The 20252-nt window shown below is 42.3% G+C and overlaps 1 protein-coding gene across 16 annotated transcripts in view; it reads right to left on the bottom strand.

Moving 5' to 3' along the window:
* Positions 1-20252, bottom strand: part of RBFOX1 (RNA binding fox-1 homolog 1) — a 2033116-nt gene that overhangs the window by 878049 nt on the left and 1134815 nt on the right. For all 16 annotated transcript variants that reach the window (XM_049111427.1, XM_025416573.3, XM_025416572.3 and 13 more), the window contains one exon: positions 19282-19329. In XM_049111427.1, coding sequence (XP_048967384.1) covers positions 19282-19329 — 48 coding nt within the window. The remainder of the gene's footprint in view (positions 1-19281; positions 19330-20252) is intronic.

Here is a 20252-nt window from a genome sequence, read left to right on the forward strand (position 1 = left end):
ACTGGGTCATTACTCTGCTTCCAGGCTTAATTTTTATTTAATTCTAGCTCCCTGGTGTTTTTTCATATGGTGCTCTTAATTTATGCAGGATGTTTAAAACTTTCTTTTTAGGATCTTTTGATGTAAGTAGCCTGTTGGGGCAAAAATTCCGTTATGGACTTAAAGTAACAATATAAAGACCTATTTTCCACAGAAACAGGTCATACACATCTAGGTCTTGATACTTATTTGTTTTTATACAGGTAACCAGTCAAATGTTGCAACAGGGCCTTAAGCACTGTCAAGTGTGTTGACAACCCTTAGTTTTGTAGTAGCTGGGAGTAGATGAAAATGAATGGTCTTTGGGGTTTGGCGAACCTTGGTTCTTCTAATGGTAGCCCTGTCACCTAACTCACCGTGTGAGCTTGGGACATTCATTTCGTATTTCTAGACTTGCACTCCATCATATGAAAAAAAAAAAAGTGTCTACATTTTTAGTTGGGTATGCAGATTAACTGAATCATGCTTATAAAGCAATTTGCAAATGCTCTTGTAGGTAGAAAATATTTAGGACTTGAAAGTAGTTGCTACTCCTTTGGAAGCCTTATGCTCTTCTGGTCCCACGCAGGAAGATGAATTCACATCTGGAAAGCATCTAGGCCTTTTTGTCCCCAGGGACATTGGTCCAGGTCAGGCCCCTCCCACCTCCTCTTGGGGCTACTAAGACATCTTTATGTACTATTAAGAGTTTACCCCAGGCTAGGCTCCACCTGGAGTTAAGTGCTATAGCTGTATAACGTGAAGGGCTCAGGACTTTCCAGAATTTTAGGAGGATGGGATGGTGTCCTATCTTCAATTCTCCTTTTGCCAAACCTTTTTTTTTTTTTTATAAGTTTATTTTTTATTGGTGTTCAATTTGCCAACGTATAGAATAACACCCAGTGCTCATCCCATCAAGTGCCCCCCTCAGTGCCCATCATCCAGTCACCCCCACCCCCCTCCAACTCCCCTTCCACCACCCTAGTTCATTTCCCAGAGTTAGGAGTCTCTCATGTTCTCTCTCCCTTTCTGATATTTCCCACTCATTTTTTCTCCTTTCCCCTTTATTCCCTTTCACTATTTTTTATATTCCCCAAATGAATGAGACCATATAATGTTCTCCGATTGACTTATTTCACTCAGCATAATACCCTCCAGGTCCATCCACATTGAAGCAAATGGTGGGTATTTGTCCTTTCTAATGGCTGAGTAATATTCCATTGTGTACATAGACCACATCTTCTTTATCCATTCATCTTTCAATGGACACCGAGGCTACTTCCACAGTTTGGCTATTGTGGACATCGGGGTGCAGATGTCCCAGCATTTCATTGCATCTGTATCTTTGGGGTAAATCCCCAGCAGTGCAATTGCTGGGTCATAGGGCAGATCTATTTTTAACTCTTTGAGGAAGCTCCACACAGTTTTCCAGAGTGGCTGCTTGCCAAACTTTTCTGATCATGCCAGCCTTCCTCAGAACCCTCAGAAACTATAATTCTCACCTCTTGGGGCACTGTTCTCAAGTTTACCTATGCAACCAGTGTTAAATACCTTCCTGCCTGCACTCCTGGCTCTCTATAATGCGATGCCTAGAGACCTAGAGAAGGTTGTGTGTGTGTGTGTGTGTGTGTGTGTGTGTGTGTGTGTGTTCTCTGCACAGTATCCTTTTATCTACTTCTGATAACAACTATCCCTGCTCCTCTTCATCTCTTCAGTTTTCCTTTTGAGAAACTGGGGCCTTTTTCCTTTTGGAGATCTCTCCTTTCCCATTTCCTTTGGAGGGAAATTTCCTTCAGTCCATGTGGAGCTGACACTTGTCTCAAATTCTAGAATATACCTGGGACTCGGACCTAGCCAAAGACAGCATTCCATGCCTATGTGAGCAAGAACTGGTTCAGCAATGGACACAGGACCTAACCCTAACCCAACCTAGGACTTTTTCATGAAATTGGTCATAGGTAAATCTGTAATTAATCTGCTGAAGATATTTTGCTCCACTTGGTAAAAGCCTGTCTGAAATTAAGTCAAATCCAAGATAAACAGAGCCCAGATATACAGACAGGTATATTCCTGATGACATGTTATGAGCACCTGGATCTAGCCATCCCTGAAGTCAGATACTCCTGGATTTGCAGATGTGGAAGTGTATTAATTTTCTAAGGCTGCCTTAACAAATTACTATAACCTGGGTGGCTTAAAAAACAGAAATATATTATCTCTTAGTTATGGAGACTAGAAGTCTAAAATAAGGTATCCATAGCCCCATGTTTCCTTTGAAGTCTTTAGGGAAGAATCCTTCTTGCTTCCAGTGGTTGCCAGCAATCCTTGTAATTCCTTGGCTTGTAGGTGCATCTGCTCATCACTCCCTCCATCATCACACTGCCTCTACCCTCAGTGTATGTATCTATACCTAAATCTCCCTCTCCTTTCTCCTATAAAAACACCAGTCATGGAATTAGGATATTGATCTGCAATCCAATATGATCTTATTTCAACTTGATTACATCTCCAAAGACAATATTTCCAAATAGAGTCCATTTACAGGTACAGTGGGGTTGGAACTTCTAACATATCTGTGTGGAGATCATTATTCGACCCATTAGAGGGATTAATCACTTGCATTTTTAGCTGAGGCCAATCTAAACTGCATTTCTATTACAGCGAAGAGATAGTTGAATTTTTCTGACATCTTTCCTATAATAATACTAAAGTGCTATTTCTTAAATATGTCTCTAAAGGAAAGAATTCTGCTTATACTGTTTCTCCTTTTCTAGATCCCCTTTCTTTTGTTCTCCATTTATGCAGTTGCTTTCCAACTTGGCTAGTATTGCAGGGTCCACCTGATATGGCACTTCCTCCAGCAAGTGTTTATTGTCTCCTACAAATGTCCAAAACTAGTTTCCCCTCCATCACTGACTTGGCTATTATCATTCTCTGTCCAGAGTTATATGTTGGCTTTTTATGTGAATACAGATATCTCATCTCTTCAAACTGACCATAAACTTCTATTCTTGTATTCACATAAAGCCTCTTCTCTACCATAGGCATTCTACTGAGTGAGCAGCACACAGCACCCCTGTCTGTCTTAAAGCTTAGAGTCCAGCCCAGCAGGTCAGGCCTGCATTTCACACTTCATTGTACTGAATACATTTCTGATTGATGAATACTCTGTGCTTTGTGCAGAGTTGCGGATGACCTTTGAGGTCTTGGTCCCAAATGGATGCAAAAGAGACGGAGCAAAGTTGAGGAGATTAGGTAAGAGAGTGGAGACCAGAAAGCACTCAACCAGGGAAATTTATTTATTTATTTATTTATTTATTTATTTATTTATAACCAGGGAACTTTAGAGACTAGTGATCATCCTGAAGTTGTGCTGTCTAGGCAGTTGTTGCTCTTACCTAATATCCATTCCACTCTATAAGAAGCACTATAGTTTTTCCTTGGGGTGGGAAGAGACTATACTTCCCCCATTGTGATGCCATTTTCTTGGTATTGGACTGGCTTTATCTCAGTGAGGAGGTAAGTAATTACTCAAGTGGTAATTCTATAGCTGCTAGTGCCCTCACCACTTCATGGGATAAGCCAAACCCAAGGAAAGTAGTAAAATAAAGTTAAGAGATGGAGAAGATTTCCTAAGGAATCATTTGAGGACCTGGATCTAGGTGTACTTTGAGTCAATAAATTATGAGAAACTGTTTCAATGAGTCTAGTATTTCCAATGACTCATATATAGAAATTAAATTTAAAAAAAAGAAATTAAAAAATGACTAACAACTTCTATCTAATGCTTAGTCTCCAATCCCGATATAATGAGATGAGTCATGCCTATAGTGTTCAACCTCAAGTGTGTTTAATAACTGTTAGCTTCACTGATTCCAAATAATGTCACACTTCTAAAGGATTACATAAGGAAACAAATGACCAAGCCATTAAAAATCACCTGTTTGAAAAAAAAATTTTTTTAAATCACCTGTTTGATATGGATACTTGACAGTTACCATCATTTCTTCTTACTAATCTCAGCAGCTTTAAAGACAACTTGGAATATAAGAAGATAGTACAAATGTTCAATGATACACAGTAGTTTTATGGAATCTTAAAATTATTGGGATAGGCTGATAAACAAATGGCTCCAATTTATTTGGAAGAGTGGCCCTGGAATGACATCCATTAGCAAGGTGGAAGTCATTTCCTTGATAATTCTGCCAATAATGGACTTCTGATAAAATACAAATTCACTCCACCAAATTAAGGCCTGAAATAGATCTGATTTAAATAGACAGTTATGCTTCAAGAGCATCAGTAGTTGGTTTAGCTTCATGACTAACAAAGGGCCTGGAGGCCTCTACTTGGTAGAGAAACTTCCACCAAATGGGTCTGAGGCGACAGCTAAAAATGCTTGGTCTCAAGATGTGGTGGGCTTCTGTCTTTGTGATCGTCCCATCCGTTGTTTTCTAACTTGCCACAAATCCTGAAGCATTCCATTTCAGCAAACATGAAGCAAGTCCACCTAGGAAATTTTACCTGCTTAAACTAGCATGTTTGCCCAATAGATTCAGTGAGGTATTGGATAACAATACTGTGAACTCTATTTCTGCTTTTTGAAAATGAAATAATGAAATGAAATGAAATGAAATGAAATGAAATGAAATGAAATGAAATGAAATGAAATGAAAGGCTTCTTTCAAGGACCATCTCAGCAGTGGGACAGTTGTTCATATGTTTGGCCCCTTGGTAACATTTCACTTGATACACTTCTTATAGACTATGGTATCCTGTTTAGAGATTCTTTCCACCTCATTCTAATTCTCAACAGGAATAAAAATTATTTATCATAATTTCTGTTGTTAAGGCTTTTAGTGATGTTATTACTATTAACAGCCATGCATTCAGTAATTACTACATGGCAGGAACTGGACTGGCAGTTGAGGTATATTATGGATAAGGTTCACAATAACCTTAAGAGATAGGTGGTATCATTGTTATCTTCTTGCAGAAGAGAAATCTGAGATGCAGAAAGGTTAAGTAACATGTCTAACTCAGCCCTAAACTGAGTTCTGCACATCTTCTAATGGAGGAACTCCATTCCTTCTAGTATAACTGTAGTCAGAGTTCTCCAGAGAAGCAGAACCAATTGAAAATTAGATAGAGATATAGATAATATAGATAAAGATAGCTATAGGAGAGAGTGGAAGAGAGAGAGAGGGAGAAAGAGAAAGAAAAAAAAGAGAGAGAGAGATCCATTGATTTAATATGAGGAATTGGTTCATGTGATTATGGCTGAAAAAATCCATTGATATGCCACTGCAAGCTGGAGATCCAAGAAAGCTGGTGGTTAACTGAGTCTGAAGTTTTGAGAAACAGGGGAGCCAATGGTATAAATCCCAGCCTGAGGGCCAGAAAAGATGAGATGAAGCTTCCCAGCTCAATCAGTAGGGAGAAAGGTGGGGCGCCGTGCCAAATTCTTCCTTTCTCTGCCTTTTGTCTTATTCAAGCCCTGAATAGAGGATGAGGCTCACCCAGTTGAGGGTTACCTAATTTACTAAATCTACTGATTCCAATGCCAATCTCATCTGGAAAACGCCCTCACAGACACATCCAAAAATCAAAGTTAATCTGGGCATCCCATGGCCAAGCAAGTAGACACATAACATAAATGATCACAATTACTTATTTTCTAATTCTCAAATCATAAATTAATGAAACTATGCTTGAACATTGAAAAGCATAAATATTTCTTTCTCTATGTCAATTTTATACTTGATTATAGCAGAAGCACATGTTATCTTAAGGGAGGTGTTTTTGCTCAACATTATATCAGTTATTGAGTGGACCTCTGACACAAGTATATTAATCACTTTTAACAGCTGCATTATACTCCACAATGGTCTATATTCAACATAATAAGCCACTCCCTTAAGATTGGGCAATTATAATAATTCATAGGAATAAGACCGAGTCAAAGGAATAATCATCTGCATGGTTGATCATAGGTATGGGTGCTCTGGTTTTTAAATGAGTTCTACCAAATTGCAGTACAAATAGTATAGAATGCAGGAGCCAGTTTCATGGCAATTTTGCTAGTATGGGAAAAGATAATATTCCTACTTTCCTGTTAATATGGCGTTATTTAGTAGGTAGAAATTACTATCTCACACTGGCTTTAATTTGCATTTTCATACAGCTATCAAAGACAGGTGTTCACCATGAGTTTGAGTCTATGTATGATTTCCTTTTGTGTGAATTTTCTGTTAGCTCCTTAGTGATTACTCTCAGGCTTTTATGATTTCCCCATGAAGACACTCCTATCATCAGGGCAAAATTAATATTTGTCAATTCACAGATTGATGAATTGGATCAACAGAAAAACTCAATCTGAATAGATCAAATTAAAAAACATGTATTTTTTTTTATCCTTATTGCAACGTAGGGTACTATTTTGAGGGGATGCAAGAGATGCAATTAAAGTTCTATTACTCCTTTGACTTGATTCTCTGTATACCATGGGAACCAGTTTCTTTTTTTAATTAGATCAGGTATCTGGGAAAAGCTATCAGCCTCCTGGCTGAGTCATCCTGCTAGCCTGCCTTATGACCAGGATTTGCTTCCCTCCATATGCCCCTTAACAAGAAGCTGGATGCTTTAAGCTTGGAATATTTTTCTGTTCTAAAGGACTTGTCCTCCAATCCACCCAGAAAACCTGGATAAAAAGAAAATATGAAAAACCTCTGGTTGACCTGTAGACTCTGAGAGCTTTTAGTCTGCAATGGCCACAGTAAAAGATACTGCATTTTTGATGACTGTATTCAAGAATAAATTTTAACCTATAATAGGCCAAATTTTAAAAGCCCAACTAAAATGATAAAAACTCAATGTAATGCACGCATAGGCTTATGCATGTGTGTGCTTGTGCATATGTGAATTTGTACATGTGTGCATGTTTTTCCCACCCCACCTTTGGATTCTGTTGCTACGGCATTAGGCTCCATCAAAAATTATTTCAGCACTCTAGCTGCTAAGATGGATGGTATAATCCCTGGGTTTTCTGACCTTCATCAACATGAACAAAATTTCAGCTGAACTGTGCAAAAGTTCTGAGACAACATAAATCACATTTGGACAGGACATGCTTTCTATCTAAAGCATCGTAAAGTCACCCAATCACATATCAAGAAGTGGGATAATAAAACACACCAACTGAAGAGGAAAAAAAATTAATTAACTCTCACTCCACTCATCACAAAAGAAGCTGATGGCCATTTTTTTTTTTTGAGAAGAAATGACAGAACTATTCTAGACAACCAGCTCTCCACTTAATTAGGTGTTTCCTAAATGCATTTTAATTCAGAATTTAAAGAAGTATCACTAAAAATTACACAAAAATAGACTTGCTTCTTTTAAGTAAAATAAATGACAAATGAAAGTAACAGCTATAATTAATGGTATTAAAATGTAAGCAACTCAGCCCCAATTAATTCATAAAGCAAAGAGATGACAGACATCTTTTTTTTTTTTTTTTTTAGGAGATGACAAATATCTTATAGATAAATCACACTTTTAAAGTTGAGGTATCAAAAACATAACCCTATCTGAGGCTAAAGTCAGTCTGAGGTTAGTCAGTCCTAAGTTATCACCAAAAGTAATCAAATAGCGTAGGTTTCCCAAGGGCCTAGGAGAGTGAGGCTATATGCGTGTGTCTGGTATAAGGCTTTTATGTGTTCAATTGTGTTTAAGCCATGCATCCTCTATAAAAATACCAGGGCCTTGATGGGTTGCAAATCTGTAATATAACAGGAGACACAGGTGTGCTCAAAAGTAAAGACCAAACAGAGAATGCAACAGAAGCATGACGTGTCTATCTTCTCTTCATCTTTGGGCTTAAATACAAAGCATTTGGGGTTTGTGTCACTCATCAGTTGCCAGATTGCAGGCCAGGAACCACCTATTTCTGGCACACACGCTGTAATTCCCCCTCCTTCACCCTTGTCAGACATCACTAATCAATCATGCACTCCTTCTGTAGAACCCAGAGCTCAGACATCTCGTCAACACAGCATTCTGCACAGATTATCAATCAATCTGAGTTGGCACCAGAGATTAAATCTGTTTCCAATCACTGCCCTACACATTTAGGCATGCTTTCCAGCCCTCTCTGTGCACCTTCAATCAGATTGATGGGTACCTACAGGATATACAAAACTCTAGGTTTATAACTGGGGACCTAGTATCTAGTTTCAGATTTGTTATTTATGTTGCTATGTACTTAAGTAGTCCTAGACCAGTTTTACTTAACTTCTCTGATCCCACCAGAGATCTGAGAAACAGACTCCAGAGTGAAAGAAGAAGGGGAGAAAAGCAAACATAAGAATGTAATAAAGCAGCTTGCATGTATTGGAGGCATATCCTCTGCATGGCCAGCAAGCTACGTACCCTAAGTAAATTAGCTCAATGAGTCCTATAGTAGCCCCAGAAAGTATCTACTCTTATTCTGTCCATTTTACATAAGAACATGAGCATCTGAGAGGTTAAGTAACCAGGAAGTGGCCAAGCTGGGGTTCAAACCTGGGCCTTTGAGAATCCTGAGCTAGAGTTCTTAACCAGTCTGTTATACCCGTGATTCTTTAAACTAGCTTCCCAAAGCCAACTTCAAGGCTGATGGGAGGCTGTATCAGACAAATGCCCTGATCTACCTCAATAGCTTTTTCACTGCACTCTATGTGTTACATCTTTGCCCATCGTACTGCTGAGTGTGCCCAGCACCCCTCATCATCTGCCATTTGGGTTTCTGGCCCATGAGAGGCTAATTTAACTCCACACCACATCCATTTCAGAAGCTCTTCCAGTTTTTATGTGCCACCCCCCAACCCCCAGCCACCACCACCTTCAAATTTCCCTAAAATAAATGAGAGAGGAAAGTACCACTAACATCTCATTTTCAAAGTTCAGTAAAAGAGAAAGCATCCGCTAACCTACAGATAAAATAATAAAAGGCAGGCACAGAGACCCATCCTGGAGTAAGAAGCTCTTGTCTACAAAAATAACTCTCAGTCATGCAGAGAAGTGAAGCACTGACTGGAACCATGAACATTTTGATCATTCCGAAGAGCAGACCCATTGAGGACCTCAAGATAATACCTATGGAGGAGTGATTAAGAGGAAATTAAATACAGAGATGCATTGCAGAATGTCATTTAGCGCTGGCCCAAGTTATTTCTATTCTTTCGAGGGCTTTATTACAATAATTTTCAAAAACGGAGTGACCATTTACGTGTGTGCCAGGCACTGCGCATGCTGAGCAGTCAAGGACCATTTATTATTTTCTCTTGTGTGGTATCCTTGGCAGCAGTAACATAGTCAGTGGTTAAGAATCAAAGGCAGGCCACCTGGGTGGGGATCCATCCTACACTTACTACCTGGGTGATCTCAGGCTTATTAGTTAAGTCCTCCTTCCCTCAGTTTTCTCATCTGCAAAATGGAGATAAATATTGTACATGTCTTAAAGGATCTTTATAAAAATTCAATGATGGAATGCACATAAGGGCACCTGGGTGGCTCAGTTGGTTAAGTGCCCAATTCTTGATCTCAGTGTTGTGAGTTCAAGCCCTACATTGAACTCCACACTGGGTGTTGAGTCTACTTAAAAAAAAAAAAAAGGCACATAAAGTGCCAAAAACACTGTCTAGTATAGAGTAAGTGCCTAGTGCATGCTAGGTCAACTACTATTCTCCATTTTATCTTCTAAAAAACAGTCAAGGTTTCCTTTAGGGGCTCCACTGTACTCCATTTAAGTTGTTCAGTTGGGGCTCAACCCACTTCTGGTTGTGGATGAAGGCAGACACACAGGCTGAGTACTGCTTTCCATAACTAAGTGATCCAATTAAGCCAATAAGCATCACCCCCAACATTTGTATTGGAACCTTTGGGAAAAAAAGTTCTCTTTCTGCAGGTAGAATTTAAGCCTGTAGCTAGTGGTCCCCATCTTTACCACCTCATTTGAATTTAAATACTAGGATCCAGCTCTACCAGAAGACAGCCCAATTTTGCCGTTATTTTAACAGCTGCTTTTTTTTTTTTTAAACCTTTAAGCCAGTCCAAATTGGTTTTCTATTATGCAGGTGAAGATGTCCTAATACAGCCCACAAGAACAATCCATGGCATGCATTATCTATCCCCGTTTTACAAATGGTATGACCGTGAATCAGAAAGCTAATGTGGCTTTCCCAATATTGCAACTAGTAACTAAGGGCAGAACCAGGATTCAAACCTACACCTGATTTCCAAACTCTTCTCCACCATATTACATTATCTTTTGAAATAAATTATGTAGAAGTGAACAAAATGCCAAAGATTTCTTGGCAGCAACCAATTCTGAGAGAGGAGGAGTCTTCTCCAGAGTTGACTTCCATCCCCTATCTGAGGTTCTGCACACATAATTCCAGACCCTGGAATTTATCATCTCTACTTTGGGCTAGTCCCCATGTCTAAGCAGAAACGATGTTGAATCTGGCTGTCAGAGTGCCCCATTTTCCAGCACAGAGAAGGATAAGATGGGGTCTCTTGTGACCCCAAGTCTCATGAATATCTCAATAGAGCAGAGGCAAATCTATAAATGTGGGTTGCTTTACTGATGCTAGATGACACCATTCTTTGGCCAGGTACGGTGGCACCAAGAATATCCTGCTGCCCCAAACACAGCCAAAGCAGAGACTGAGTAGTTGCTATGAACTCATTTGGAATGGCAGCCTTGCCTGATAGGAATGATGGTTAATAATCTGAAGAAGATTCATGGTCTTTTTTTTTTTTTTTTTTTTTTGAAGATTAATGGTCTTGCGAAATCTGCATGAGATGGAGAAGGCAACACCCATAGAAAAGGTAAGCAACCTCGACAAAAGCTTTGCTGGTGTTAGATGACCCTGCCCTATTCTTTGGCCAGAGATAGTAGGACCAGAGGTGACCTGCTAGAGGTCTTAGGGATCAAGTTTAAGCTGTGGTAAGCAGACACCCTAGGCAGTGAGGCTGTCTTTATGCATCTGATTATTTCACACCATCAGATCACATTCCACATAAAGTAGATTTCATTCTATGACACTGGACAAAGCACTCTCATGCTTTCAAGGCTCTAGGTAGCTTGGCCTTTGCCCTCTTCCCAGCTTCATCTCAAGCCACATACCTCTGTTCAGTTCCTGAGTCATGCCCCTCTTCTTCCTCCAGACTTCCATCTCCGTGTGCGACCCAGGATCCTCTACTCCTCTCCCTGACTTCAATTGTGACTCAAATATCATTCCTCAGGGATACTTTAATTTTTACTTCCACAGCTTTGGGGGATCTTGGAGCATCTACCCACTTAATGCATAAACATAATCAGCTTTAAACAAAGGACATTTGGAGCAGAAAAGAAATCCAGTCCCTAAACAAATCCCGAGTCTCACCAAATGGTGTTCCCTGCAGTCTTTGCCCTTGTCTGCCTTGAGTATCTCATTTCAGTCTTTAATGAGAAACTCGTCCATGAATGCTTCCCATTCCAGGGAGAGACCCTCTGAGCAAGGAGCATGTCTTCCCCTCTGTCTTTGTTCTGCCTGTCAGAGCCCAGAGGACTATTCCACTCCCAACCCCACAGCAAGACAGCAGGACTAATAGAAAACCAACCCTGGTGACTGCTTTGTGCTCATTTTCAACCTCACTGGCATCTAAGCCTCTGAAATCCAGGAGATTAATTTATTGTCCATGTTGATCAACTCTACTCCTCATGGCAGCCAGCTATACACAGATATTTAAATTGAGCAGCCTCTGACATGTCCCTGAATGGAACTGTCCATGAATCAGGGTCACCAAACCACATGGATAGCTCTCATGAACTCTCTCCAAATGAAGATCTTCCTCTCCATTTCCTGTATGGCTCTAGTCAGACTCATGTCCTCTTGTCTGCACTCCAGCCTGGACTCCTGGGTGCATCCTCTTGCCCAGCTAGTCCTCCTTGCAGACAAGCAGGGTTTGAAATTTCCCAAATGCAAACCCAAGTCTCTCTCCTGACTGCAAACCCACCATCTAAAAACAGATTCTCAAACTACAGTTATCTGTAATCCACATATACACTTTTTTGACACCCATCTGATTTTTATTAAATCAACTCAGCTGTTTAGTTCTTAATGAACATGTTAAAATGATAAAAGATAATCCTAAGTAGAATTTTTTAAAAGAAACTTGTATGTTGAAGCAAATGGAAAGAGCAGTATTCTTTGTCAGATACAGAATGCGAGCTTCATTCAAAAGTAAAGCAATGTTACTAAATTAGAGCTAGATGTCAGAATTGCCTGTCAAGTGCTCTGGGTCTCTTGGTTAGAAGGGTAGCTTAGCAAATATTGGAGACCTTGGGTTTTATTAAAAAACAAAACAAAACAAAACACCCACCAAATTAAGTCTCCTTTATGCAATCCCCAGGTCTGAAAAATCACTGACAAGACAATAACCTCAACCCTTCTTCACTAAGTGATTTGATGCCATTTCCATGAGTCACCTGAAGGTACCTCATTTATCATATGAGGCCCACACTTGGCAGTACTGGCCCACAGGAAAACACCGTCCTCCTCCACCACACATCGTTAAAACAGGACAATTGGCTGGGAACTGAGCACCATTATTTCTGAGTCCTGGCTGACTTCACCTTGTTCCCGGCAAAGCCTTCCCCTTCACTCCCTCCCTGCACCGAGCCATGGCCAGCCTCTGGCGCCATCCCTGGACTCTGTCCCCCTCTCCCTCTTGCTTCAGGACTTCCTTTTTGGAGAGTAAGTCACACAACGTTTCAAGTATGTACATCTCTGGCCTCCTCCAGCAAGGACCTGCCCTCTCCTACTCTCTCCTTCCACTGGGAGGGGACATTGACACAACTCCCGATCCATCCGCAAGGGTAACAATACCCCCCATAAGCTGCTACTCAGTCACCACCCCAGTCTCCCCTGTGGCCACTCTCAGACATGCACACGGGGCCTGGGCCAACCCGAAACGCACCACATGCGTTCACACCTCTGTCTTTGCCTGTGCGGTTCCCTCTGCCAGGAGGGCTTCAATCAGCACCACCCCTGAAAACACTCACGTAAGAGTCCTTCCTAAACCACTGAGACTGAGTTTGCAAGTCCCAAGGCTTCAAGTCTCTTGGATCTTTTCTGCATATGTGTTTTACTCAACTTGCACAGTTTTAAAAATCAGTACTTTTCCATTAAAATTCAGTATTTCCAGATTGGCTTAAAAAATGGCAATACAGGGGCACCTGGGTGGCTCAGTGGCTGAGCATCTGCCTTTGGCTCCAGGTGTGATCCTGGAATCCTGGGGTCAAGTCCTGCATCAGGCTCCCCGTGGGGAGCCTGCTTCTCCCTCTGCCTGTGTCTCTGCCTCTTTGTCTCTCATGAATAAATAAATTAAAAATCAAAAGAAAGAAAGAAAGAAAGAAAGAAAGAAAGAAAGAAAGAAAGAAAGAAAGAGAGAGAGAGAGAGAGAGAGAGAGGAAGGAAGGAAGGAAGGAAGGAAGGAAGGAAGGAAGGAAGGAGGGAAGGAAGGAAGGAAAGAAGAAAGAAATTGGCAACACAGGACATATATTTCTCATGGCAGCAGGTATTGTGCCATGGCCTCTGAATTCACTGCTGTCTCCATGGCTTCATGTTACCCCATAATCTCTCTTCATTAACATAGGATTCCTGCCCGGACCCAGCAGACAGGGGAGTTCATTTCTTGATTTAGGCCAAGCATCTCTTCTTCTGTAAAATATTTCTCAAGCCTTCTAGGTCCCCTGGTTATCTGTTTCTGTGAGCCTCCAAAACACTTTCTGGGGGACTTCCCTTTTTTATTTATTTTATTTTATTTTTATTATTTTTTAAATATTTTATTTATTTATTTATTTATTTATTTATTTATTTATTTATTTATTTATGAGAGACACAGAGAAAGAGAGAGGCAGAGACACAGGCAGAGGGAGAAGCAGGCTGCATGCAGGGAGCCTGACGTGGGACTCGATCCAGGGTCTCCAGGATCAGGGGCTGGGCTGAAGGCGGTGCTAAAATTTTGAGCCACCAGGGCTGCCCCTCCCTTTTTTTTTTTTTTAAAGAAATTTAATTATAAATGACATGTGATGCCTGCAGGTATGGACATTAGGTAAAACAGAAATAAAAGTACATGCAGTTGACTGTGTTCTTATTTTGTGCCAGGCATTACATATATACACTGCCTTACAGTATTGCCAACTCCTCAAATCAACTCTTCAAGTGAATTTTATGATCCCCAACTCACAGACAGGCAAATGGAGAGTGATACTAGGTAAGAGAGCTTCTCAAGGTCACAGAACTGCTAAATAGGAGAACTGGGACTAAAAACCGGGACTTCTAGGCCCCAAATCCCATGATCTTCACTACTATATTATGTTCGCCCCTGTGTTGTGAGCACGGAATTTCTAATCCTTGCATATACCCTGGTGGAAATACAAAACCTAGAACTGAACCAGGTCTATTGGAAACAAGCCAGCACTGCACTTCTGGTGCTGCTTTCTCCTGTCCTCAAGACCGAGAGTCCTGGCCTACCCACTGCCAGGTGCCAGCGGCTCATCAGAGGGTCATAGCTGACAAGGCTGTGCTGTCTCTACAGTGAGACTCTACTAGAGCTAACACAGGAGGGCTGAAAGGTTGCCCCAAATTGAAAAACAGATTATTTTGTTGGCAATGGATGAAGACACCAGCCCCGAGCACAAATTCATCTGTAGGGACGGGCAAGTCTCCTACCGATTTAATTCTCATAGCTGGTGTGTGTGAGGCAGTCCAGCATCAGAGCTAAGAGCCTGGCCTGTGCATTAAGAACCTCTGAGTTCCAATCCTGGCCTATGATGCTACATGATCGCGGGCACTTAAGAGGTTAAGTCACTTACCCTCTTTCATTTTTCTATCTGTGTAACTCGGATAAGGTTGGTACCTTCCACACAGGACGTTGGAAGTACAAGAGGCACTTAAGTGTCCCGAGCCTGAGTAACTCTCCAAAAGGGAAAAGTGTGAATGCTCAGAGTTACTCTCACCACCCAGCAGCTCCGACTGGATCCAACCTGAAGGGCGCCCTAACTTTGAAACCCGCTCAAACTCCTTCCACACAATTTCATAACAGATCTGAAACTGGTTAGCTGGACCAGGCTAGGCGATAAGTGAGAAGAGGAAGGCCTGTCTGTGTTTATAGCCTTTGACAAATGGGCTCTCATCTCCTCCTGACAGATGCTCCCCCGGCTGGTCCATCCGCCTCTTCTGCGATCACCTGAATTGCAGTCTTCATAATACTACTGGAATTCAGATGGATTTTACACCACAAATAAAAATGAATTCAAATGCCTCAGCTCCCCACCAGAAACACTGGTACTGTAAATGTCAAATGCCTGCGGTTTTGCAAGGCCGCACAGCCGGCTCCGGGTCCTGGACTCCTTTGCATCACCGCTGCTAAATCTGCATCAGCTCCACGACATTCACCTGTGGGAAGTACTGATCTGAGCTCTGCTTCCCACTTAGAGGTGAAAAATGCCTCCAGCCCTTGAGATCTCCCCATGACAGCTTCTAGACGATTGTAAGAAATGGCCAGAAAGCCATCCAAATGCAGGTCCACTCACAGGGGTGGGCTCCGCTATTGGGTGGGCTTGGAAGCAAAAGGGAAACGTGCAACAGAAGCACACCCCAACACAGGCCGTGAATTTCTCCATACACAACCGGGCAAGGATCTCCTTGCTGACGTCCGCCAATGGAGATTAGGCGTTTAGAATAAAGAAAGATAGAGACATCAGAGAGAACTATTCTCTCCTTCGGCCAGCACTCTCCGATGGAACCAGACTGTGCAGACCGGAAGAGGGATGTTCTTGTCCTTCCTTAGGCCGGGGGCTCTCTCCAGCTCTGGGCAGTCACCGTTTATCTTCTATCATTGGATCCGGTCTGGGATTCAGTCAATGCAAAAGTGATTCATGTGAAGGTGAATGCCCAACCGAATGGGATGAGGCATGACATTGGAGGGATGGCAGGGAGAGACCCTATTAGACTATGGCAAACTTGAGATCTTGTTTTCTAGACCTCTTCTCTCCAGAAGGCACTCAACCATATACAAAGGCACAAGTGTGAGCACACAAATATGTCCATACATATAGAATATACAGAAGAGGGGCAGACACGAAGGAAGGAAAAGTGAAGGTAGCCCGGGTGGCTCAGCAGTTTAGCGCTGCCTTTGGCCCAGGTTGTGATCCTGGAGACCCGGGATCGAGTCCCACGTCGGGCTCCCTGCATGGAGCCTGTTTCTCCCTCTGCCTCTGTCTCTGCCTCTCTTTCTCCCTCTGTGTCTCCCATGAATAAATAAATAAAATCTTTTAAAAAGGAAGGAAAAGTGAAAGGGAAATGAGAAAAATAAAGTAAAATAGTTTACCTGGGGATCCATCTAGTCCCATAGATGTCATGTTAAGCTTTCTTAACTAAAGGAAACTGAGCTTCAAAGAAATCACTGTTGGTTTGCCTTCAGAGCACTCAGCATTTCGTAAAGACCCACACGGGCCAAGGGCTGCGTCTTCAGAGGCAGGCTGACTTATTATTTTGGCACCTCTGTCATCTCTCGTCACTTCAATTCCACTTTATCAAATTACTGATTTTGCCAGAAGCGTTTGGATTAAGTGGAGAGGGGCACACACACATACGCAGGAGCAAGTGTCATCACTTCAATGGTGAAATTTCATAATTATACGTCAGGGTGACAGAAGTACCAGAGTGCATTCGAGAGACGGGATGAAGATCACCCCCGAAGCCACGGCCGCTGTCGCCCTGCACGCCCTGGTGCCACACCACTGCACGCAGGGGTGGGGCCGGCACTCTCGTGGGGACGGTGGGGACATGCCCCTCTGGGATGACTGGGGCTGACTTTCCCATTAGGAGACGAGACCCCAACGTACAGAGCTCTACCCCCAGCACCTACCTCATCCCCACTCCCAACCGCACAGTAGGAGAACCACAGAAGCTACAGCCCAAATGTAAGGATCACACAAAAATAAATCAGAAAAGAATTCCAAGAGGAAGGAGAGTTCTGTTGCACAGAAGGAACAAGTCCTTAGAGAATAAGACCCTCAAAATGGCATCACCGCGGTGGCATTCCTAGGAGTCCTCCCCAATTAGCTGCAGTCACAGAGCTTTGGTTAATTCATGTGTCATCAGTCATGAGCGCTCATGTTTAGAAAATGCCAGGTGAACGTGTTTAGAGAGGAGGCCTTATTTGAAGTGCCTGACTCAACCCCACAGGCTACGACAAAGCACAGAAATGCACGTGTTTGTGTGCATGTGTGCACACACCCATGCATGTTACTGTTTTTTGCAAATGGGGGAAGCCGTGTACGGAAGGAGCACATAGGACTTTTCCTCACCAGTAAGCACCACGAGGCCTCCACAGGCTTAGGGGATGCTTATCGCCGTGATGTATGAACCAGTGGCAGTTTGGGTCTGCAGAATGGAGCCATGTGACCAGCTTTCGTTGCCTAGAGATGACCCTGCTTGCTCACTTATCTTGCCGGTGATGGAACTGATATTATTTTAACAGTGTCAGGTCTCCTGGTATCTTTCAAACACTACTGGCAAAGAAGGTATTAAAAAAAAAAAGAAAAAAAAATATATATGATAGAACAATGCTTGTAAATTCCATAAAAGTCCAAGGAAAGTAGAAGCATCCTGACCTTAGGAAGCAGGGCAGGTGACCTGTGTTCACTGTGACATGGGCAGAGCTGTCAGGGCAGATCACCCTTGGCAGAAATGGTAGGAACGGATGAAAAAAAGACTGTAGACACACGTCCAGCCTAAATTCCATTTGTCTAGCCCACAAAATACACATCTGCAAGTATGCCAGCATGCAAACACAGGACGGGTGCAAATGTGAATTGAAATGCCTTTGCCTGGGTATCCCTGGGTGGCTCAGTGGTTTAGCACCTGCCTTCGGCCCAGGGCGTGATCTTGGAGTCCCGGGATCGAGTCCCATGTTGGGCTCCCTGCTTGGAGCCTGCTCCTCCCTCTGTCTGTGTCTCTGCCTCTCCCTCTCTCTGTGTCTCTCATAAATAAATAAATAAAATCTTAAGAATAAAAAAAATGAAACACCTTTGCCTGCCAAGGAGAGCAGCCCAGAACTGGAGCCACCAACTGGAGGATCATGCGGAGCAAGTCTTAGCTACCTTATAGTTATTCCTTCCAACACAAGGTTAACACTCCTTAAAATAATGCATGACAATTGCCTTTTACTTAAAAGCAAATTTTGTTTTGAGGAGTCCTTGACCATCTTGCTAACCAGCAGGTGACCAAGCTATCACACAAGAATCAGGCCTCAAAACCTCTGCTTGAAATAATAACTGCATTTGACGATAATGGTACAGTTGCAGAGAGAAACATCTTTCAAAATTGCGGAATGATGTCAAAAGTAGCCGGGAGATACGTACCCTCAATTCACTTATTTGACCTCTTTGGATCCAAGGCGTTAAAGGTAAAATTTGATCTGCTTGGGTGCGCTTTACCAGGGAAACTTCTGTGAACTCTGTCAATAAGGACAGACCGTGGAGAACAATTCTCTAACGGTTGTTTTTCCTGAGGGGATCCGCATGAAGTGTAACAAGAAGATAAATGGGGGGGGGGTGACTCTGAAAATATAGGAAACCATCTCCCCTCCCTGCCTCCCTCCCCAAAACATCTCCCGTAAATAGATTTATGCCATAGAAAGTTGCCACTCATGTAAATGTGTCATGATGGAAACTGAGGCAGGCTCTCTCTCAAAGTGAGTAGAACAAAATCAGGGACGTACCTTGGAAAGCCCAATATTTTATAATCTACCATGTATATGATATCACAGAATAATCATTAATGATCTTCAACAACACCCACACGGCGGCGGGGGGGGGCGGTGGTAGGGGGGCACCCCAGGGCTGGGCCCACGCAGGGGGAAAAAGAAAATGATGTTCAACAACAATGTGAAATGGGCTAAGGATAAATGAGCTACCTTCCTGAAGCATATGACTAAAATAAAAATAGGCACCAATTTTTTAAGTACTTAATTATGTTCTGCGCTCTTCACTGAAGTCATCAGAGGTAACACAGATGCACGTTTTAAAGTATGACGGTCTTGAAGTGTCTAATATCAGTACACGAATCACCTTTGCAAGCCATCGTCTAGCCTTAAACACTTGGGTTTAAATCACAGAGTTCTTGTTTTCTTTTGAAGCCAGAAAGATGAAAAACACTGACTTACCTTTCTGTCCTCTATTTCCACACAGGTATTGCAGTCTGTTTTGATATCCTGAGAGGGAGAGAAAAGAAAGAGAAAGAACAGGAGTCAGACTTACGGCCAGGGAACATTCAGCAGTGTCGTTGAAATGCCCTTTAAAATAATAAAAAAAACTCACACTCCTAACGGTTGTTTCTCGAGCCATTGCTCTTTATAGCCCTTTTAAGAAGTATATGCCCTGGTGTTTGCATTAGAGACATATGGATGTCATAACTAAGCTTTATTACACGTAGATGTGGGGTGAAGGCAAATCTATGGATCAGAGGCCACAACAAAGAGAAGCTGATGGCTCATAAAATCATATGCCCCCCCCCCTCCGCCGATACCTTCATTCACATCAGCAGAAACTGCCCTCACTTGGACTTAATATCTCTCTCCCATTGCAGATTTAGTATAGTCAAGTCTACCTCCTTTCATCACAAAACTATCACCATCTATTTTTTTAATTGTTCTGTCCATCCACTTATCCAGCCATCCATCCGTCACCCAGCCCTTCTCCATTTATGCATGATCCATCCATCCATTAATCCATGGTTCCATCCGTCCATCTATATTTATTGCATATTTTATTTTTTCATGCATCTTTTTTAAAAAAGATTTTATTTATTTATTCATGAAATACACACAGAGAGAGACACAGGCAGAGACACAGGGAGAGACAGAAGCAGGCTCCATGCAAGGAGCCTGATGTGGGACTCGATCCCGGGTCTCCAGGATCACGCCCTGGGCTGCAGGCGGCACTAAACCGCTGCGCCAGCGGGGCTGCCCTGCCCTTTCATGCATCTTTTCATGTTGCTCCAGAATGTAAAGGAAAAAACAAACAAACATGGTTTCTACACTCGAAGAATTCACCAGTTAGACAACAAATATCTGACACACACACAAGCAACTGCAATATTCATTTACTAATGCGCTCCACACTTATGGATTGCCAA

The sequence above is a fragment of the Canis lupus genome, chromosome 6 (genome assembly GCF_003254725.2).
Source record: "Canis lupus dingo isolate Sandy chromosome 6, ASM325472v2, whole genome shotgun sequence".
Lineage (NCBI taxonomy): Eukaryota > Metazoa > Chordata > Mammalia > Carnivora > Canidae > Canis > Canis lupus.